This window comes from Rhinolophus sinicus, chromosome 4 (genome assembly GCF_057876585.1).
Source record: "Rhinolophus sinicus isolate RSI-liver-muscle chromosome 4, RSI-T2T, whole genome shotgun sequence".
Taxonomy (NCBI): Eukaryota; Metazoa; Chordata; class Mammalia; order Chiroptera; family Rhinolophidae; genus Rhinolophus; species Rhinolophus sinicus.
In genome coordinates this window covers 11,063,742-11,087,989 of record NC_142504.1, presented here as the reverse complement: position 1 = coordinate 11,087,989, position 24,248 = coordinate 11,063,742, and the positions used below count along the sequence as shown (strand labels likewise).

Genomic DNA, 24,248 nt, shown 5'->3' with positions numbered 1-24,248 from the left:
AGTTAATTCCAGCATAATTTTAAGTGGAAACTGTAGTGTCCGATGACACTATTTTCACCTTTTTTTCTTACAACTTAAACTCAACATGGCCAAATCAGAACTAAGTCTTCGCTTTCCCTCCAGTTCTTATAAATGGTACCATGGTGCATCCACTTAATCTAGATTCTGCCTTTACCTTAGCTTTGGGTACAGCCAAATCCTCAATGTCTTTATGCCACTTCTGTCCTGGAGCGTCCCTGTACTACCTTAATTCTGCCACTCATCTCTTCCCTGTAATCCTGCAAGAATCACCCAGCTGGTTTCCTTGCCTCTGGTCTTACACAAAACCCTCCAATTAATCCTCCATGCTACTGATAAAGAAATCTTTTGAAAACAGGGGTTGGCAAACTTTTTCTGTAAAGGGCCAGAGAGTAAATATTTTAGGTTCCATGGGCCGTATCTATGACAACGCCTTCTCTCTGCCACTGTAGTACAAAAGCCACCATCAACAATATACAGACGAATGAGCTTAGCTATGTTGTAATAAAACTTTATTTACAAGACCAAGCAGTGGGCCAGATTTAGTCCATAGGCTATAGTTTGCTGACTTGTTCTAAAACATCAATTTATACACATTTTTAGCCCTACTTAGAATTCTTTAGCTATACTCTCATTTCCTGCAGGAAAGTATACAGCACAAACTATTCTTAATGTAATATGTAATCTGGGCCTGATTTTCTCTCCAAACATGTCCCTTCCTTCATTCTACTCCCTACCCTCTATGTCAGCCATATGGAACTGTTTATAATCCCCTGACCATACCAGACTGCTTTAAATTGCCCTGCTCAATGTATGCTAATCCCTTGTCTGAAATGCCCTTCCAGCTGTCCCTAACACACCTCTAACACATATCACCATTTGCTTTGCCACTGACTACTTATCTCTTAGGACTCAACTAAAATATTACCCTTCCACAAGTCTTTCTGGGTCTAATAGTTCACACACTGTTCTGTACCCAATGACAGCACGTACAAAATTCTACCTTAGCACCTTAATACTCCAACAGATTTTGTTTTCATAACATCTTGCCCACCACCCAATACTGGTTCAATGTCTTTGGGAGCAGGTCCCATGTATAATTTGTTTTTGTTTTTTTATAACATCTATTATAGTGCCGAGCAGTGCCCTACATCTAACAGGGACTTGATATATTATTATGGACAAAAATGAATAAGTACTCAAAACACGCAGAACAAAATATCAATAAGTCCTTGTTGAATTTATTTTTTGAACGATTTCAGACTCTTCCTAAGTGGAGAGTACTGATGACATTTAATTTATCTATGACACTGGTACTTTCATATCTGAGGATTTTTGGAATACATACATATTATGGTACAAAAGGTAGAAGCAGTACAAAAGCTATCCTAAACAAACAAACAAACAAAAATAGGGGATGCTAAAAAGTTTTTAAGGGGGGAGGGAGGGAGGGAGGGAGGGAGGGAAGAAGGGATGAAGGAAAGAAGGAACGAAGAAACTAAGGAAGGAAGGAAGGAAGGAAGGAAGGAAGGAAGGAAGGAAGGAAGGAAGGAAGGAAGGAAGAGAGAGAGGAGGGGAGGGAAGAAGGGAGTAAAGAAAGGAAACATTCAAAAAGAGGCATTCCCGGAAGTGAGGTCATCCAGGAAATGGGCATGTCCTAGAAACAGGCTAGAGGAAGTATTATTGAAGAGAAATGCCATGGAGACTTCCAATATTGATGCAAAATGGATTGGCTGAAATAGAATGGGCTTCCTGCCACTGATTCTTGCCATTGTCTTGGAAACTTAAGGTCCCTTTTTCTCTTGGCAGGAAATGATGGAGACAGCAGAGTGTCACTGTCTAATCTCCCCATGAACCAGCCACATTCCAGGGAGAATGATGGGGAGAACGGCTCCATCAGTCCATCATGCCAAAGCCAGGAACCCAGCACAGCAGAGTGGAGCCCAGTTCCAAGTCAGAGAACGACTGGGAGCAACTGAGCTTACTTCCGGACACCACTCTCTGGTTTTCCCTTCCATCCAAAGGGCTCGCAAACACGTACCTACTTGTGACTGAGCAACCATGGTCGACTTTCGGTCACACAGAGGAGAAAAAGGCAGCCCCAGCTCTGCTTCTCTGTCACCCTAGAAAAAAAATGAGGTCATTGTAAATTAACAATAGCAGGCTGAGCCACCCAGACTTTATCTCGCAACTTCAGCGGCCACGAAGGCCACTGGCCTTTATTTTAATTATCACAATTCATTATGTAATAAGTCCTCATGGGGCCTGTTTCTCTGCATATAAGACACCAAGAGTCTGATGCCCTCTGGGGCTCAATCACTCCATCCGACTGCAAAGGCGCATGCTGTGTGTGATATAGAAAGCCTCATCAGGTAGCAACAGGTCCCCTGAGGAAAGGAAGAAAAGCAACCCGGCCTAGAGCCAACACAGCAGTCACTGCGTGTTCTCCAGTTGTCTAGTGTCAGCCTGTGCCCTCTGTGGAGCCAGTGAGCCCCCCCCCCCCCCAGCTGTGGGCGAAGTTCAAAACACGAATTCAGACTGGCCTGATTTGAATTTCTTCTCCCTGTGCTACCTACAGCCACACACAATGGGAGTTCTTAACCGCAGGGCTCGGACCATAATGAAAAGTAGACCAAAAAAAGAAGCAGAGTAGCACATAATCACTTGTGTTTATCGAGTTAGACAATAATAAAACGTGATTCTCTGGCCAGTATATTTTCAACATTACCAAAAAGCGTCACTATCGTGAGCAAGTGCTATGGAAATTCTACATCATGATGGAGATGGTTTTTACAACCTTCAACCAGAAGCTCAACCCTTCAGCCACACGCCAGAGGAAAGGGAACATACGTCACGGAGCAGTGACATTGTGCTGATTCATTTCATGAGGAAAGAATCCACTCAGGTGAATGGCTACCGACCCGGGCTTGAGTCTGGCCTTTCTCCCACTACCTGTGTGATCGTAGGAAGTTGATTTTCTCTCTCTACATTTCATTTTTATATCTATGTGTGGAATAATGATCTCTACCACATCAAGTTATGATGAGGATTAAATGAGAAAATAGATGTAAATAAATAAAAAGAACTATGATTGCTTCCCAATAGGTATCTCTAATAGTGAAGCCAAGATGGGAGAAATATTTAGTGAATTCATTACACTGAATACACGCTGGTTATAATAAATATCACCAACAAATTAATAGTAAATAAAGAGTAATGGTTCAAAAACCAGGCCCGGCTCAGAAACTGAATGCTTTTACTTTCTAAGGCAGGTTACCAAAAAGAAAGGCTGCTAGCTCACACACACAGTTAACATCTATTGAAAGGAAGGAAAAGGTGTGGGCATCTGTGGAAGCTGAACAGTGGGTCACAATGGGCGCTGGAGACATCCAAAGGTCTCCAGAATAGTCCTGAGATGGCTCGGTTCCTTCTGCACCCATCCCCAGAGAGCCACCCTGCGGGACACAAAGGCTCCTCATTGTCTCGTGTGCCTTGTGGGGGCTGCTCGAGCTCTCAAGTGATGTGATAAAAATGATTTACTCCTGAGCTGTTTCTACTTGGGCAGTATGAAGAGAAGGAAGAATATTTGTAACATACGTTATAGTTGTGCAGATGGGTCAGTGGGATAGCTCAGCAGAAACAAATAAAACCCACTCTTATGCCCTACAAAGCAGGGATGCAAGTCGCCTTGTTGGTACATTTTAATGTTTAGAAGGTTTAGAAGAGGAGGTGGTGAACTCTACCTACTTGACTATTAAGATATAAGCATTAATTTGGATTTTATTACTGAAAAAGTGCATATTAAACAACTTCCTATCCGACGCATGGACTTGCCCACACTCACATCTACATACCACTTACATCTTTTGGATTTAATGAGCTGAGTACACTCAACTATTCAAAGCCTATTTCAAAGAGGTAATCATTGAATTTCCTTTTGAGGACAGATAGACTTAGGAATTGGAAAAAATATGCAGAAAGTCATATGAAAAAAATGTACTTCTATAGGTGAGTCCAACTTGATTGACACGATATTTTATGACTCTGTAACTATTGGCCCTTGTAGAATTATTCATACACTTTCCTCTTTACTAAAGAGGTCAATATTTTCAACCCACGATAGATCAAGTTTCAAAAAATGATATATAAATTATCTAAATGATATAATTTGTAAGGTTGGTGTACCTGGTATCCTCTGAATTCTATATACTCTGCAAGTAGGAAAATAGATCTACTTTTCAAGAGCATGACATTCACAAAAATTGATAATATAGTAGGTGACAAACGAATTTCACAAAATACAAACAATGAAAAAAATTATTTAACCAAATTTCAATAAGCCATAAACTAATTACAAAACTAGAAAGCAAAGGAACCTACCACTAGAATATCATATAAACATCTACCTGAAGCAACTCTTGGGTTAAAAAAAAAAATCTAAACCAAAAGTAGGGAATATTTAGAAGAGAATGATTGTGAACGTACTGCATATCAGAACCTCTGAGATTCATGATAAGAACAATACAAACTCCTAACCTTGTATTTTCTAATATTAAACAGGTAGATTGAAAATAAATGCATTGAGCACCCAACTCAGGAAGTTAGCAAAAGAACAAAATAAACTCGAGCAGAAGAAATGAATAAATAAGAATTAAAACACCAATTAAGGCTTCATAAAATAAATAAAAAAAAAACAATAAGACAATTAGTTAAGTTCATAGTGAAGTAAGGAAAAGAACACTAATATATGAAATGAGAAATAAAAAATGGGAAAATAACCACAGACAGAGGAACTGAAAAGAACTGCAGGAAACGTTTGCAAAATATAAAAATATACAGCAATACAAAGGAAATGAACCTCAAGACTTTTACGACATATATTTTACCAAAAAGGCAAACTTATACTTCTTTAAAGTCAATATTTCATTGAAAAGCACCCTGAGGCAGTCGCTTGGATTTTGTAAATTATGGTTATAAAACTAAAGATGAAACTTACTCTTTTAGCAAAGCATGGAAAGTCTGGTATCGGGACTAAGGCTATGCCCTTATTTTGATATATAACCCAACTTGCAAATGTAATTTTTTCAAAGACTCTGCAGTCCCATTGAGATTTCCCATTTCAACTGTCCAATTTAAAATCTATAGTTAAGAGCTGAGGCAACATTTCTCCTACATGGATTAACTTACAATGGCTTATGACATCTGGGTTAAAATATTAAGTCAATAAAAATAATTTAGTGAATCATAATTACTAAAAAAAAAAATCATTCCAGTCCAGTGAGCTAACATTCCAGTCCCAATAGTCGAGAAATTCAATATGATTCTTTTCACATTGCCTCTAGAACATTTTCATTCAATTCAAGCATATGTGTATGCAAATAAGGTTTCCTTTATGGGAAAAACATTTCACATATTTAAGTAATTTCTCATATTCACTTTCTCACAATTCAAAAGAGGAAATCACTTCACTACCTCAAACGTATATGAGTTATCTATCTACCTTTGGCTGCAGATTAAATACCCCTACTTGTAGGGGCGTTACTGCAAAAGCATATGATAAGGGGAGTAGATATTTGGAGAAAATACTCTTAATAATATTCAAAAAAATAGCTTCTGGAAAAATGACTCAAAATTATCCCTTCTTTAAGAATGAATTTGCAGAGCCATTCTTGTATATACAAGGGAGCCACATCTGTACAGCTCTAGTTTCTCCCACACCGTTGGGTTCCCCTTGAGAACTCTGTGAGACAAGTGATGATTTTGCATGGGGAAACATCCACATGCTGAATAGGGTACGTCAAGGTAAAAACGTCCAACCTGTAGAGAACTCTTATAAAAAAGTATGTGAGCCAAACAGAGGATATGCCTGGAAGTAAGATCTCAATTGACTGAGAAAAATGCTTCCTAGAATAGAAGTTTGCAGTTTCTTTTACGCATTTTAAACTAAGGAGGGAACCAAGGAAGATTACAGGAAAGTGGGAGAAAGCAAGGTGGAGATTGCATTATAGGACAGTTAACAAAATAATGTGCTCTCCTGAGGGTGGTTTCACTTCTGGGAGGTCTGAAAAGAGGCATTTCAAAGGAGTGTTCACCTAGATGCACAGAAACAATGGACAGGGCTGGCTTAAGGCAAAGATAAACTTTTCACGAAAGAAGTTATAGTTCTGGGACATGACTACCCACCATGACTTGCCCAGATAGGAATTTGTGATCAGATCACCCTGTGAGGTTATTTTCCTTTTTTATCCACAGGTACCTGCTGGTGTATTCATATAACAGTTTAGGTTTGCATGTGTGTGTGCATGTGTTGATATGTACTAAGGGCAGATAAAAGAAATGTAGATATGTAATGCTAGAAAGTCCCTAAGAAAACCTCTGGTCCAACCTTCCCCTTAAATACCAACCCCCCCAAAAAAAATCACAGATAAAACCACTGAGAACTAGAGGGGTGATTTGATTAATCCCAGGACACAAACCAGTTGGAATAAAAACACCAATAAAGGGCCTTCTGGACTCCGTTTAACATGCTGTTAACTCCAGTCCCAACTCATTAGCAGGTAGTGTGCACAGCTTCAGAAGGAAAAAACAAAACAAAACACACAAATAGATGCCTTCTACCATTTCTCCTCTCAAACCACAATCATAAAAATAAGAGTGATCATAAGACGAATTCCCTTGAAAAATCTGAGTAACCACTGAAAGAGCATATGTCTTGTTAGTTTGGGAAACAAAGTTGAGACGGGAGTTAAGGAGTGGTTTACAGAAACTCAGAAGTCTGAATCCCTGATGGGAACCTCCCTCCTGAATTAAAAAAAAAAAATTAACTGCATTAACTTAACTCTTATATAGGTCCCAAAATCTTCCTGTCATCTCGCCTTTGTGGATAAAAAAGTCAATCTAACTAAAAGTAAGCTCACAGGTGATCTGATCACAAATTCCTACCTGGGCAGGTCATGGTGGTAGTCACGCCCCAGGCCTATCACTTCTTTAGTAAAAGGCTTATCTTTTGCCTTAAGCAGCCCTGTCCATTGTTTCTGTGCATCTAGTTAACAAACTTTCGAAATGCCTCTTCATCAGACCTCACAGAAGACAACCACCCTCAAGAGAGCAAATAATCTTGTTAACTAACCTGGAATCCAGTCATAGAGAGTTCCCCACCTTGCTTTCTCCCATCTTCCTGTGTTTAATAATCCTCCTTACATTCTCTCCTTAATCCCAAATGTATAAAACAAACTGCAAAACTCTTTTTCCAGAGCATTTGAGATCATGCTTCCTAGAACTGTTGCCAGTTTGGCTCAAATAATTTCATAAAAATTCCCGACTGGTTTGAAAATTTCTTATGTCGACACCGCTAACTTCAGGGCCTCACATCTCAAAGCAGATGTTTTAATGGCGACTCTTGTTGAGGAGACATCAGTCCTAGTGCCACACATTTATTTCACTTTCTATCTCTCTACTTCTCTGTACCTTTTTTTAAAAAAAATTTAAAGCAAAATATATTCATAAAAGACTGGAGGTTCTTGTAGAAAACACAGCCCTGTGTCTTAGGCTGTAGTAACTTTAAATACAATTGGAACAGTGGCTTCTAGTGATTTCCTGACCCCAAATTGCCATACCTGGCTTTGGAATTAAACAACATGGCTTGCCAGCTCTAAAGAAACAACCCAACCAATTATATCAGACACACGAGTTACAGATGATCATTTTAATCCCACAGGGCAAGGCCAAAATTGCCATCATTTGGTCAACCCATTCGAAAAATAAATGACTAAAAGGGCTCCTTAGACGACATTACGACGAAAGGCTGCCTCAAGGAAATGCTTTTTTCTTTCCAAACAGAAATGCATCGGATAGAACTACTGTCATGTCCTGAGAATCAGAATTTAAGTAAGATTCAAACATCACATGACCAGGAGGTAGAAACAAAAAAGCTGGTAACTCTCCCTCCCCAAAGAAAATCATTGTCACGTCAATAGTCCTTATCATAGCATTGCTGAAATACAACATTCAGGAGCTAGCCTGTGATGACAGCCGAGGGGCAGCACAGTGACGAGGTGAGGTACCTGTCTGAAGAATTCCTCCAGGAGGGACATGGTCCAGCGATGGTGAAGCTCCCATGCCTTTGCTGGATGGCTGATGTCTGCTGTGTGCAACATCAAGGATAATGCTTTGGGCTTCTCAATTCTGTAAACCCCAAAGGACCCAAACACACGATGACTAAACGTTCGGAACCTCAATATGAGTTTTAAAAAGCATTCATTTTTTTCATCCTTTCCATTCTCCCACCTCAAATCCCACTTCAGCTGAACTGGGGGGAAGGCGTCATTTCATCCTACAACTGGGATGTTTATTCATCAGCGTGGTGTCCATGTTTACTGAGCTGGGCACCTCAAAAACTGACTCAAAACTATGTCTGGAAGGACTGCATCATGACAAGAGACAACAAGAACCCAAGAGTCACTGACTGACTTTTATGGAGTGCCCCTGCATTGAGTAGAGCTTTGATAATTTAGTTCCCCAGAGGGAAGTATTTTAAATTCTAATTGGGGCAAATTGTTACCAGTCCTATTATGTATTTCAACCCTGAAGAGAACCTATATGTGACATGTACATTTCACATGCTCTCCCCTCCAAACACCCCCACTGTAGGAGACCATTCAGGCACGTACTCCAAAGGAGGTACTCCTGAAAGCTGCAATGGCACGGACCAGTATTAGCTCAAACATATAAAAACATGTCAAGTCACAGGCCCACTCACGCTTCTGGCTGCTGCAGAGCGGTTTTCATTGCTTTGATTTGTTGGAAATGACAGGACATATCCGTGGCCATCACCATCTCAATTACCAAGGTCCGAAATTCCCTTGCAGGGACACCCGTGGAGAAAAAAGGATGAAAGTAAAAAAATGGAAAGTAAAAATTAGTTTATTTTTGTTGCCACTTCTAATCAAAATCAGTTAATTACTTGTGACATTTCTAATCTACCTTGAGCCTTTTAGGTGGGCTCTTTCAATGCGGAATAAATGAAGGGTAAGGATTAAGGAAATCACTTGTTAGGAATATGACACGTAGAATGGACATACCATTTGGAACATCAACTCACAGGAGCCATTCCAGTGAAAGTGTAGTAAAGCATTCCTTTCTCAACTGAGTTCAAAGTTTTAAGAAAAAATTAATTTGAAAATAATCCTAGGAGGCACACTGATCACCCGTGTTACACTTGGGTACAGGTGTTTCAACACCCCAAATCCTGTGCTCCACCTGTTCATTCTCCCTGCTCTTCCCTCAGCCCCTGAGAAGCACTGATCTTTCGACCAGCTCTAACAATGCTATTCAGGTAGAATGTACATAGAATACCCTGCTGCCACATAAGCTGCACAGTCCAATGAGTCTTCACAGTCGAACAAGCATAAGCTTTGGAGAACACCACCACAACCATGATACTGAACTTTTCCATCACCTTTAAACCCCTCTGCAGTTCACCCCTCCCTCTACTGACTGGCCTCAGGCACTTTTTTTTTTTTTTTAATGTTTTAAATATATATATTTTATTATTATTAGTTTCAGGGGTACAAAACAATGTGTTAGACATTTCACCCCTCACAAAGTGAGAACTCCCCTCCCCCAATTCATTGCCCCTCTGACATCATATATAGCTGTTACAATTGCATTGACTCTGTTCCCTATACTGTACTCCATATACTGCGACTATATATATATAACTATATATATAACTATATATATAAATATATATATTAAATTCTAGTTGACATACAATATGATTCAGCTTCAGCTTCATGTGTACAGTGCAGTGGTCAAGCATCTATACCGTCCATGAAGTGGTCTCCCTAATAAGACATGTGCCCATCTGACACCCTACAAAATCTTTACAACATTATTGACTATATTCCCCAAACTGTCTTTCATATCCCCGTGGCAATATTGTGGGTACTGATTTATGCTGTCTAATCCCTTCCCCTTCACCCTCATCCTCACCCCCCTCCCATCTAGCAAGCATCAGTTTTCCTCTGTATCTCTGAGACTATTTCTGTTTACTTTGCTCATTTATTCAATTCTTTAGATTCTACATATAAGTGAGATCATATGGTATTTGTCTTTCTCCGAATGACTTATTTCACTTAGCATAATGTTCTCTAGGTCCATCCATATCCCAGGCAAGTTTTGATCTGCTTTATGTCTCTAGATCATTTGCATTGTCTAGTTTTATTATACACAGACATCCCTATATATATAAAATTAAAAACCGCAAATGATCTAGAGAGACATAAAACAGACATATAGGTGTGTGCATATAAATGTATATGTACATTTATATGCACACACACACATAGATACATATTAAACTAGATGCTAGATATATACATGTATCCATGTATACACACATACATACACACACACACACACACACACACACTATAAAATGTATTCTTTATTTCTTGCTTCCTTTACTCAGCATGATTAGCGATTTATCCACATAGTGGTTCATCAGTAGTTCATTTGTTTTTACTGCTGAGTGGACGTCTTCATATGAGTACCCAACTACTTATCCATTCACCAGCTAATGGACATTTGGATTATTAAATTCTAGTTTGGAGCTATTATGAATAAAGCTGTGATAAGTATTCATACACAAGTCTTTGTGTGGATATATGTTTTCATTTCTCTTGGGTAAATACCTAGGATTAGAATAGCAAGTTGATAAGGTAGCTCAGTGTTTAACTTTGTAAGAAACTGCCAAAGATTTTTCAGAGCGGTTATGTCACTTTACATTTTGATCATCAGTATACGAGAGTTTCAGTGTTTCTATATTTTCGTCGTTAACATTAGTCATTCTATTTTCAGTCATCACTACAGGGATGTGTAGTGATATCTTGTTGTGGCTTCAATTTGTGTTTCTTTTGTAACTAATGATTTCAGGCTCCTTTCATCTTTTTGAAGTCCATTTGTATATCTTCTTTTTTTGTTGTTGTTTTAGGAAGATGTCTGTTTCAAACCTTTCTCTTTAAAAGTGAGTTGTTTGTCTTATTACTGAGTTGTAAACATACTTTATATATTCTGCATACAAAGCCTATGTAAGATAACTATGTTGTGAATAAGTTTTCCTACCTACTTCTTGGCTTGCTTTCTTCTTTTTTACCATGTCTTAACAAAGAGCAAACGTTTTTAATTTTGACAAAGTTCAATTTGTCAAATTTTTTTAATGTTTCATGCTTTTGGGGACCCATCTGAGAAAACTCCACCTACTCCAAAGATTTTGCTATGTTTTCCTCTGGAAGTTTTAGCACTTTAAGCTATTACGTTTAGGTCTATGATCAGTTTTGAGTATGGTGTGAGGTAAGGGTCAAAGTTAGTTTTTTCCATGAGGATATCCATTTGGTCCAGCACCATTCATTGAAAAGATTTTCCTTTCCCCCGTGAACTGCCTTGGCACCTTTGTCATAAATCAATGATGAATCAATTTCTGAACTCTCAGCTCTGTCCCATGGATCCGTGGGTCTATCTCTTCGCTAATAAAACACTGTCTTGATTACTGCAGCTTTATCATATTTTTTGACATCAGGTAGTACGGATCCTTTCACTTTGTTCTTCTTCTTTAAAATTGTTCTGCTGCATTTATTCATAATGCTTGAATAACCTTCTAATTTCTAACATAATTCTGCTGAAATTTTGACTGAGATTTTGTTGAATCTCTATATAAATCTGGGAAGACTTGACATCTTTACAATACTGAGTCATCTACTACATGACAATTTATTTAGGTCCTCTTATTATTTAGGTCCTCTTTAATCAGCAATGTTCTGTAGTTTTTAGTGAACAAGAGTTATTCTTGTTTTTTAAAATTACTATAAGGTATTTTATATTTTTGTGCTATTGTAAAATAAATTATTTTTATTTCATTTTCCAAGTTTACTGCTAGTCTAGATACAACACAACAGTTAGAGGTGCCAACTCCCCATGCAATCTAAAATCCACATATTACTTTTGACTCCCCCAAAACGTAACTACTAATAGCCCACTATTGACCAAAAGCTTATTGATAACATAGTAAATTAACACATATTTTGTAATGTTATATGTATTATATACTGTATTCTTACAATGAAGAAATCTAGAGACCAGCAAATATTATTAAGAAAATTGTAAGGAAGAGAAAGTATATTTACAGTATTTATTGAAAACAATATGTGTATAAGTGTACCTGCACCATTCTAACCCATGTTATTCAAGGGTCAACTATATATACACTTTTACATTAACCTTGTATTCTGTGGCTTTGAAAGACTTATTATAAGTTCTAGTAGCTTCTTTACAGATTCTTAGGATACTCTACTTAGACAATCAGGTCATCTGCTAATATAAACATCTTACAGGGTTGATGAGAGTAAGATTAGACATTGTTGTTTTATTCCCAATCTTAGGGAAAAGCATTCAATTTTTCACTATTAAGTATGATGTTAAGTATAGGTTTTTCGTAGGTGCCCTTTATCATGTTGAAAGTTCTGTTTCTAGTTTGCTGAGAATTTTTATGAAGAATGAGTGTTGAATTTTGTCAGATGCTTTTTATGCATCTATTGAAATGACCATATGCTTTTCTGGGTTTTTTTAATATGGTGAATTATTTTAACTGATATTTTAAATGCTGAACTAACCTTGCATGCCTGGGATAAACCCTACATATTAGTCAGGTTTCTCCAGAGAAACAGAACCAAGAGGATGTACACATATATAGAAAGAGATTTATTATACGGAATTGGCTTATGTAATTATGGAGGCTGACAAGTCCCAAGGTGAGTTGGCAAGCTGGAGACCCAAGAAAGCAAATGGTGTAGTTCCAGTCCAAGTCCAAAAGCCTGAAAACGAGAACTGATGGTGTAGGTCCAATCTGAAGATCTGCAGGCTATTACATGTAAAACGTAAAAATCTTGTAGCAGTATAGGTCCATTTACTAATTACCAGTCTTTTTGTTATAGTTGTCTTTATGTTATGGTTTTTGCATGTGTTACACCTCCCTACATTATAAACCCAGGAGATGATATTATATTTTTTATTGGTATTGGTCATATGCACTTAATTTAAAGAAATTAAGAAAAATAGCCTTTTATATGTACCCAGATTTTTACAGTTTTATTCTTTCCGAAAAATCTGATTTCCCTCTAGTATAATTTTCCTTCTACCTAAGGAACTTTCTTTAGTATTTCTATAATGAAGGTCTGTTGGTCATAAATTTCTGTGTTTTTCCATTATCTCAAAATAATGTTATGCCATCTTCATTTCTAAAGGATATTTTCACAGGATAAAGCATTCTGTGTCAACATTTTTATTTTTCCTTTAGCACTTTAAAGGCGTTATTCCACTGTCTTTTGGCCTCCATGATTTCTGACAAAAAGTCCACAGTAATCCAAGTGATTTCCTTGAATATAATGTGTCTTTTTCCTCTAATTTTATCTTTGATGCTTGGTAGTTTGACTATAATATGTGTGTAAGTGTGTTTTTCTTTGAATTTATCCTGCTTTAGGTTTGCTGAGCTTCTTTAATCTATAAATACATATCTTTCGCCACATTTGGGGAGTTTCTAGCCATTGTTTCTTCAAATATTTCTTCTGTCACATTCTCTCATTCTGAAACTTCAACTCTCCTTATATTTGCCCACCTGAAATTGTCTCACAGGTCCCTAAGTTGCTCATTTTCAAAAAGTCTTTTATTTCCCACTTCTTCAAATTGCATAATATTGATTGGTATTTTCAAGTTCACTGATTCTTTCTTCTGTCTTCTCCAACTTGCTACTTAGCCAATGTAGTGAATTTTCAATTTAAATGTTTTTCAGTTCTAAAATTTCTGTTTGTGCTTCTTTAATTTCACTGGTTAAGTTTTACTGTATTTTATTACAAGCATATTTTCCTTTATCTCCCTGAGCATAAATAATGGCTTTAAAAGTCCTTCACTGATAATTCCAACAGTAGTTCATCTTGGAGATTGCATCTATTGATTGTCTTTTCCCTTACAAATAAGTCACATATTCCTGCTCTTATTTCAAAGAAGTTCTTTAGATTGTCACAGAACTTGAGTTTCTCCCTATTTCATTCTCTCTTTTCTGAGGTTATAACTTACCTGCTAGCAGCTCTGGTTGTTCCTACCATGGTTTATCTAGCCTTAAAAATAGTGGAGGTGTTTGTATAAATATAGTTTCAGCCATTTAGTGTTGCTGCCTTGACTGAGACTGCCTTCAGCATAAAGTCACAAAAATGTCACACCTCATTCTGTCATAGTCTCCAAATACAGACACCCCTTCAAAATGTGCCTGATTTTTTTTTCACTCTCTAGAGGCCTCAAACCACTGGGGAATGCATCTGTTTGTTTGTTTGTATTTTGTCCATAGTTTATAGTTGTTATTTGCAGGAGGATTACTTTATTAACAGTTAATCTGGCTGGCTGAAAGTGGAATTCCATGTTATTCCACTTTGAAATGCACTAAATATCTCGTAATACATTAATTTTAAAAAGTCGTAAAAAGTCTAATGCATTTACATATCCCAATAGAATCTATCAGATATTAAAATTGCTTTTCTACAAAGATATAGGGTACTAAATATACGTTATCTTTCAGTTAATGGATTTCTTCAAAGCAGCTTAGTTCATCTCTCCTCAGTTTCTTTCCTGGTCTCCAACTCTCTCTCTTGTCTCATCCTTACCTCCAGTCGTCCTTTGAGAGGTTGATCAAAATATTCATTTCCTCATCCTCTTGGAGAAGGCGATAAGCTGCACTTAAATGGTGATTTTCCAACACAGACCTATCGTTGTACAGAATAGCGGGGTCAGACCTGCACAGAAAGCCAAGCACAATAATTTAGGATGTTAAACAATTGAGATTTCTCTGGTAACTCTCTCAAGGTAGAATTACCATCTTTTTTTTCCTGTGTTTAGCAATTATCTTTGCCCCTATGCCCTTTATGTCAACCAAAAAGCTAAAACTAATACTACAAATTACCTATCAATATATGTGGGTATGTTAATGTCAATATATAGATGGAAAACATGTGATCTCCAACCTGAGAACTCTCTGAAAACTGTTCTATAACTACATTTCAATTATCTGTACTAGTAGCAAAGGTATTTTTTTTAATGTGGGTCAAGTCAAGCTTCCTTATATTTTCTCAAACAACTTGAATTTTTTTATTCAAGAAAATAATTTGTTTCAGTTATTCTTTTATAAGAATTTTAGTTATAATTCTCTGAACACATACCACCAGGCAGGGACAGTTTGCAAATTCCTCTGGTAGTAGCTTGATCTTAAAGTTTTTGCCATGCAGAAGCAATACATGGAAGATTGAGAGTAAAGAATATAAGAATTAATGACAATTGTGAGTCACTTTTGCAAAGACCGTTCCACAGCTGAATGACACCAAACACAGGGCTGTATACTATTTCAAAATCCTTAATTTAGTGACATCTCAGATTATTACAGCTTGTTTCTCATCAAGGAAGACAAGTCCCAGAGATGTAAAGTGACTTCACAGAGCCCCACGGTGGCTAAATGTCAGGATTGAAATGAAGGCGAGATCTTCTGACAGTTGGGCCATTGTTCCCCAAGATAACTTCTGCCTCATTGGCCAAGCTTTGAACTATACCTAGCATGCCTTTAACGTGCTAAACTTAACATACCATCAAAGGACAAAGAAACTGGTCACAGACTTAGTTTTCTGAACAGGGAGCACACGACACGCTGAGCTGCTTCAGATAAAGTTCCATTAAAGAAAGCCAATGTTTAAATTTCATTCCAAACCAAACTTTTCCCACTCCCATGGGGATAGCACAAAACACGCAAATCTGGAGGTGAAAGATCTGATCTCATATCTGTTAAGTAAGGAAGGCACCAACCAATGTGTATTTCGTGACATTAAGCTATTTTCCATCTCCTATAATTAAGCCCATTTGTTCTGTGCTGTGATGGGTTTTGATGTTGGTCTCCAGCCAGGATCCGTGTACCATGTTCCACCCACCTCTCTTCCCTCAGCAGGTGCAATTCAGCACCACCTCTATCCACAGAGTTAAGGCTCCACTCGCAGACGTCCGTGAAACAGAGCTGCTCTGTGGAATTCCCTGTGTTAAAGACCTCACAACAGAACTACAAATGGCTGTTCTGCAGCAGCTGAGGTGACTCTGTGTGAGAAGAAAGGGGGTAGGAAATGAAGCGAACGGCTTAAGTCCTTTTGTCTGCGTCCGTTCTACTGAAGTTGCCCTTGTGAACACAGATCAGACGATACTGTCTTCTTTTGTGTACCCCATAATTAAGTGTTGGGTTCATTCAATACAAGAAGATTGATTTATGAACACAAACCTATCTGGAGTGTGCACCTGCTTTTTCAAGTGAAATCAGCAAGTATTTCTTTGGTATTCAACTCTCGCCCTTTCCCGTTATATTCTTTCTCTGTGTCAACTCTCCCTAAATTCTAGCTTCTTTTCACTCCTATGTCAAGGCCCAGTTAATCCTATGGCAGATTCTCTCCAGTTCCACATCATTGCCTTCAGAGGAGGTAAGTCCTCATTCCAGAAGAGGGTGGATAAGCTTTCATCTTAAATGAAAATGACAATTGACTGGTATTGCTTGCCTGGAATTCTGTGCTGAGAGGAATGCTAAGGATATATCTGCAGCTAGTAATGAAAAATACCAAAACCGATTGGTGATGTCTGTTAACAGTCAAGAGGTTCAGAGTGGAGCTCGTGGACGCGTATTTAATATCCCACTCAGAGGTCTGTGTTTACCTATGCAGTTCACGAGGGAGGGTGCACAGGGTACCCATAGTGAAGGGGGCCCACGTGAGACAGCCTAGCTCCCCAAGCCCGGTGCCAGGCAGGGATGCAAGCACTGAACAGAGCAGAGTTGAAACCAGGGAGAATGAGGAGAGCATCACCAGAATCCCAGAGATCAGAGGGTAAGAAAGCTCGGTTATTCTTCATGTCAACAAAAACACTCCAATCCTTGCCTGTCCTCACTGATTAGTCTACACGACATCTGTGCCTTGATGTAAACTGTCCCTCCTCCTATTAGAAACAGGCAGAGTATGCATAGTACATACATAAATGACCAATAGCTAGCATTAGCATAGAGAGGGAAAGGAGACCCACATTAGAAGTGAATAAAATATGAGGACGAGGAGCAGATGGCTTCTTCATCGAAGCTGACCAGGCTGATCTGTTGTTTAAAAGCTGACTTTTCCAGAAACTTAAACTAGAGCCACCATGCACAAGAAAGGTGACGACACCTTTCTGGCTTATAGAACTTTATCCCTGGCCCCCTCTTGCCTCTTCTCCAAACATTTCACGTCCTCACCGGGTCTGAATGTGGAAATTGTTGGTGGTCCCGGTGTGCTCGTAGTCATGGATGGCAGCTGAGAAGATTATGGCGAAGATCTCCAGCTCCGTGAGCCAGTTCTGGAAGGGAGGTCAGAGAGTCATCAGGTCATCGGTCTCTTTCTCAGTCTTCAGCTTGCTGACAACACACACACATTTCTGCATTTCCACTCCACAGCTGGCGAGCTGTTGCCAAAAACATGTTTTCTGACAGACAGAAATGTTTTTTGTTGTTGTTGTTTTTTTCCTTCTGTAAGGAGCCTTGGGGATATATGATTTGAAAACAGCATGCCCAGCTGGGTTGAAAAAGCTAAATAGTAAGTTTTATTTTTTTCAGGGAAGCAAAAAACAATGAACATGCAGATATTAAAAGCCCTCATTGCATCTTCTCTCAAATTCCAAGTAAAGTTCCTAGGTAGGCACAGAAAAAATATATTAAAATTTCAATACAATACCAAGAACTAAGAGGAACAGAAAACCCAATGTCTATCTACTAGAAAGAAGGTTGGCAGGTAGGACAGATGGAGAAATACCACCTGGCCTGCTGCCTGATGGATGCTAAAGTTTGAAGAGACTTGTCACCATCCACACCACCAAAATTGACTGTAATTCAATGGTCCTCAAAGTGTGTTCCCTGGATCAGTAGAGTTAGCATCACCTGGAAGCTTGTTAGAAATACAAATCCTGCCCCATCCCCACTGAATCTGAAACTCCTGGTTGTGGCCCCCAATCTGTGTTTTAGCAAGCCATCCACATAATTCTGCTGCGCAGGAGAGTGTGTGAGAACCACAGCTGTGTTTGAAGCTCTCTTAACTGAATTCCATTTCAGAGACTTTCTGCATTCATTGCTGCTTCCCCTCCCTTCTGTAAACCATTCTGCTCAAGGTCCCCATGATAGAACATTCATGACTATGTAGTAGCCCGCCCTTTGGTACCCTCTACTCACTTTGTTTGCTAGTTGAATTGATGCTTACAAGTGTTAGTGTGGTTTATTCCAAATTAAACCCTGTTTTGACAAATTGCATTTATCAGAATTATGTAATTAAATATGACATAAACCAATAAAATCTGAACACAAAAATGGAGTTATGTCCATAGAACCTAAGTTCAATGCTTTAGACTATTACTAAAAGAACTGCTGTCAAAAATAGGTGTGAAAACTGTGAAAGAGTAGAAAACAATTATAAAAATTTAGAAAGGCTCTGCACTTAGTTTGCTTCATAAGTGTCTTTAAGTTCTCATTTTACTCTGAAGAAATGAAACTGGAAATCTTAGATGGGGCAGGGTCCATGCAAGACAAATGTGAGTTCCCAAATCGGCAGAATTCAGGAAACAGCCTGGGGTCTGAACTAAAGATCAGCAAACAAAATATATTTATTTGAGTTCGGTTAACAATAAATGAGTAAAAAATGAACAGATCATTTTTTAATAATTCTCACTTTAACTGTTTTTTTCCAATTAACTACTAATTTTGGTCTTCATCTAAGAAACTTACTGAGAATTAATACCATCTTTGAAGATAAGGGAAAAAAATAAATGAACAAACTACATGCAACCTATGAAAAAAAATTTCATAGTTAGGGAAAGACTGAGCATAGTAATAAGTTGGAAAAAAAACTATACTTTTGAAAGTGATTTTTAGCAGAATCCAGCATGAAATGTCAAGAAACTTTTTGGCATCCTAGATACTATGCCTCAAAAATAGAAACTGATGTACGAGAGACAGAAAGACATAAAGGGAAAACAGACTAAGATGACAAAGAAACAAAATTAAATGAAAAAGAGATGGGTAAAATAAGTAAAAATTACAAGAAAACTGAAGCAGCGCAAATCATACCCTGAAAGCACCAAAGGGCCTCTTCTCCACGGTTAACTTAGGGACCTCACTTTGTGTCAGGCCTGTGTACATATAAAAACTCATGCAATACACACAGCTCCATACAGGTAGGTTATCTGTTGTCATCCCCATTTTATAGATGAGAAAACTGAGGCTGAAGAGGTTTAGTGACTTACCCAAGGTTACACGAGTAGTTATTGGACAAGCCACACAATACCACTCCATAGTTCCTACTCATAATCTCTAAGTCTTATCTCTTTTGGATCATTGTTCATGTGTTTACTCAATTTTACATAAAATGATATAGGTAGAATATAATATTACACATTTTTCTTGATATTTTCTGTATATACATATATATATATTTTTTTCATTTTAGCAATGTCTTTCTTTTCTTCCCCAACACCCTATCCCCACCCATCTGCCCTGCTCCCACTACCCACTCCCCCATATAGCTTTCTTCAAACTCATGCAAAGTTCATTTAACATTTTATAATAAGATTATGAATGGGAGACAGTGTACCACCTAAACAAATCTGAGTCACAGAGCATCAGCCCCTCCAACAGAAGTGTCTCAATATCTACATAATTACAGCTCTCACATGACAGGTATCAGTGTAATTTCCCCCCTTACCCAAATATACTAACAAGATCCTACCTTGGGTGTAACCTACTTCTAATACACACCAAAAACAACAAATAGATATAAACAAGCGTGCAACAACAACAACAACAATAAAACCATTGTCTTTAAAACTCATTGTAACACCCTGGCTTTTCAACAGCCCCTGCGGGTGCTTAGAATCAGTTTTGCTATTTGGAATAAGAGAAAGGAGAGATGGTATCTGGCAGAAGAAGAAAGGGAGGGTGGATGGGAAGGGGAAGGGAATGAGGGGAAGGAAGGAAGGAAGGAAAGAAGAAAAGAAGGAATGATATGTGAATGACAGTTTCTTTAGTAATATGTTTCCACCCTGGTACTGGTTTCCTATTGCTGCCTTAGCAAATTACCACAAACGTAGGCTTAAAGAAGCCCTCCCATTTATTGGCACACAGTTCTGGAGGTCAGAAGTCATCACAGTATGGCTGGATGTTCTGCTCAGGACCTCACAAAGCTGAAATCAAGGCGTTGGCAGGGCTGCCCTCCTTTCTGGAAGCTCTGTGGAAAAATGTGTTTCCAGGCGCTTTCAAGGCATTCGCAGAAATCATTGCCTTCACATGTTTTCCACTTGGCTCCCTCCATCTTCAAGCTAGAAATGGCTGGTTGCGTCCTTCTCACACTCCTGTCACATCTCTTGTCTTTTAAGGGCTCCTATGATTATATCAAGCCACTGTGGAGAATCCAGGATAATCTCCCTATTTTAAGGTTCTCTGATTAGCAGCCTCTACTGTATCTGCCAAGTCCCTTTTGCCATCGAATGTAACACATTCACAAGTGTGACACCAGAAGGCAAAGGACATGGGGGCCAAAACTCTGCTGACTACAAACCCTAATAAAATTACTTAGTGCTCTTTAAGCAGATGCCACTTAGATATCCTTAGTGCTTCCTTTACAAATATGATGGTATCATCTAGGATCACACAGCTTCTCTCTTCTAAAATAAATAAATAAATAAATAAATAAATAAATAAATAAATAAATAAATAAGCAAAAGGAAAATTAATGGCACCTTGCCCAATAAAAGCAATGAGAGGGGCCAAGGGATAGCTTTGGAGTTTGGAATCTTTTGACCTAAATGAGACGCAGACTGGAGCTCGGAGTCTGATTCCTATCTAGCCAATCAACAATTCTTCAATCTAATTCTGTTCAAAGGTTGTCTCTTAGAAGTGAGCAAAATAAATCTGAAAGCGTTCAGACATTGTCTGCCATCCCAGTTAAGCAACAATGAGTAATATAAACAGATTACAATGATTTTGAGGCCCAGACATCACTTTATCAATGGGATGTTTTGATTCCCTGTGTGTCTCACTGTTTGTAAAACTGAAATGATTTCAAGCATCTTCCCTTTCTTGGTTTGTGTTGAAAGGTTAGAGTCACAATATGTTCTCCATTCATCAGAATGCTCCCCAGTGGTTTTGTAAGCTTGCCATGAAAGAAGTTTGTTTTCAGCCACATTTCTAAGGAAGAGTGGGCAGGAAGCTGTTTCTATATCTAAGAATTATTCTGAATGTGGTCTGCATTGATCGTGAAAATCCAACGGTAAGTGAGCTCACTTAAGAATAGTGTGCCGTACGCGATGCCTGGCTCCTCTGACATGACATTTATGTTAACGAGGATGTGCATTAGCACAAATGCTAGGAAGTTTTCCTTGAGGGCCAGAAAAATCTGTGCATGATTCACCTTTATATCTCCACTATACACAGTAGGCACTAACTAAATATTTGTTGAATCGATGAGTCCAAAATACATTTTCACATCTAGTTTGATCCTCACCACAATACTCTGAAGTATCACATGAGGATACTGAGGTGTAAGAATATCAGGGGCTCTCTCTCTCTCTCTCTTTCTCTCTCTCTCTCTCTCTCTCTCTCTCTCTCTCTATATATATATATATATATATATATATATATATATATATATATATTTTTTTTTTTTTTTTTTTTTTTTTTTTTTTTTGCCATAGGCATTGCAGAAGCATAGCTAAATACTTAAATGCATGGCCTCAGAAGTCAGACCTGGAATCAAATTCTGGCTCTGCTACTACATTTGTTTCCTAGGGCTGTGATAACAACATGCCGCAGACCAGGCAGCTTAAACAACAGAAATTTCTTTTCGCACAGTTCTGTAGAAGTACAAGATCATGGTATTGGCAGGGTTGGTCTGTAGTGAGAGCTCTCTTCCCAGCTTGCAGACGGCCACCTTCTCACTGTGTCCTCACATGGTCTTCCTCTGTGCATGTGCATGTCTGTGTCCTAATCTCCTCTTATAAGGACACCATTCAGATTGGATGAAGGCCCACCTGTATGACCTCATTTTACCCTATCACCTCTTTAAAGTCCCTGTCTCCAAATACGGTCACATTCTGAGGCACTGGGGATGAGAACCAACATACGAATTTGGGAGGGTACAAAATTCTGCCCATGACAGACTTTATGACAAGGCAATCTTAATTCTGTGAAGGAGTTTCCTCCTATTTTTCTACTGAATTTGTGTCACTTTCTCATTGGTTGATTTGTTTATATAATCTAGATAGATAGATGATAGATAGATAGATAGATAGATAGATAGATAGATAGATAGATAGATAGATAGATAGATCGACAGACAGATCGACAGATAGATAGACAGATAGACAGACAGACAGACAGACAGACAGACAGATAGATAGATCGACAGACAGATCGACAGATAGATCGACAGACAGACAGACAGACAGACAGACAGACAGACAGATGATAGATAGATAGATAGATAGATAGATAGATAGATAGATAGATAGACTTTCCTCAAGTACTTCCTTCATTTTGATGATGTGTTTTATCCCACAGAAGGTTTTAACTTCAACATATTCAAATCCATCAATATTTTGTTATATAACTTTTGTGTTTTGAGGCTTACTTAAGAATTTCCTTTTTCAAGGTTATGAACATATTCTCATATTTTTTATATGATCAAATTTTTATTTTTGGGCTCACATCTTAATCATTTTGTCTAATACTTGACGAATGATTCAAATAGGACAAAAACATTCTGTCTTTTCCAAATGAACAACTACCCCCAAACATTTCTGAACTGAGTAATTTTCCCTATTGTGTTGCTGTCTGTAGACACGGGCTCACCTTCTCACCTCCAGTGCTTTCTTTGTTGTAGTCTAGTCAGTGTTCTACCCTGACCAAACCACTGAGACGCTTGGCAAGGGTACCAACAACTCCCATGTCACGAAGGCAATCGTTACTTCCCTATCCTCATCCTACTGACCTTCCGTCATGTCCCACACAATTTACCATTCTGTTTGGGGGCCCTTTCTTTCCTCGGCTCCCATGACCCACACTCTCTTGGTTTTTCTCCCAACATCCCTGGACACTCCTTTTTACTTACTACTGTTGGCTCTAATTCTTTATGTTCATTTTAAACTTTGGACTGCTCCAGGACTCACTTCAGAGCCCTTTCTCCTTCTCCATTCACACGCTCTCTTTCGATACTCTCATCTGCTTCCATGTCTTCATGTAATATTGGTGTGCCCGCTACGTCATCTACATGCCTATCCCTGCCTCTTTCCAGAACTCTAGACTCCTTTGGTTTTCTTCCTGCTTGATATCTCCACATTGATGTCTAATAGGGATCTGAAACTCAACATGTCTAAATCAAATTGGTAGTTACAAAATAGTCACGGGATGCATACAGACTATAGTCCATAATGCTGCAAAAACAGGTGAGTATTAGACTAATCAGGGGGTCACTGCACAAATTATATAAATGTCTAACTATGCTGTACACCTGAAACTCATATAAAATAATATTGAATGTCAACTGTAATTGAAAAAAGTAAATCATTTTAAAAAAAGAAAAATCCTCTTGATTCCCCTTCCCCTAAAGCCTGCTTTGCCACCTGGCTCTCTCATCAACTCTGTTTATCAAATCAAACGTCTAAGATATACTCTTGATTTCTCTCTTCAAGGTTCCAAATCCTACTCACCACCCAGTTCTTCTAACTCTACCTCCATAACAGAATTGTTTTCCTTATATCCCAACATTGTCCTCCCTAGTCCAAACCACTATCATCTCCCCAATGGACTTCCACAGTCTTCTTCTATGAAGTCTGCCTCAAAATCCATTCTCTACCAGAGTATTTTTCGAATCTTTATCAGGTCACATCACTCCCCTCGCTGAAACCCTTTAGCAGACTCATACTGCACTTAGAATAAAACCCAGACCTGCAAAGCCAGATTTGGCCTGCTTCCTGCCTTCTTCTTTGACCTTATCTTGCACCTCTGTGTCTGATCCCATCTCACTTGTCTTATTTCTGTTCCTTGAATGCAACAAAGCTGTTCTCTCACAAGGGACTTTGTGCTCCTCCTTCACTAATGC

General features: G+C 38.4%; 1 protein-coding gene across 11 annotated transcripts in view; it reads right to left on the bottom strand.

Moving 5' to 3' along the window:
• The window catches only part of PDE1C (phosphodiesterase 1C), a 483,269-nt gene that overhangs the window by 67,059 nt on the left and 391,962 nt on the right, over positions 1-24,248 (bottom strand). For all 11 annotated transcript variants that reach the window (XM_074340964.2, XM_074340965.2, XM_074340966.2 and 8 more), the window contains 5 exons: positions 17,366-17,466; positions 14,727-14,855; positions 8,777-8,878; positions 8,082-8,202; positions 2,060-2,141 (listed from right to left, as the gene is read on the bottom strand). In XM_074340964.2, the coding sequence (XP_074197065.1) occupies positions 2,060-2,141; positions 8,082-8,202; positions 8,777-8,878; positions 14,727-14,855; positions 17,366-17,466 (535 nt within the window). The remainder of the gene's footprint in view (positions 1-2,059; positions 2,142-8,081; positions 8,203-8,776; positions 8,879-14,726; positions 14,856-17,365; positions 17,467-24,248) is intronic.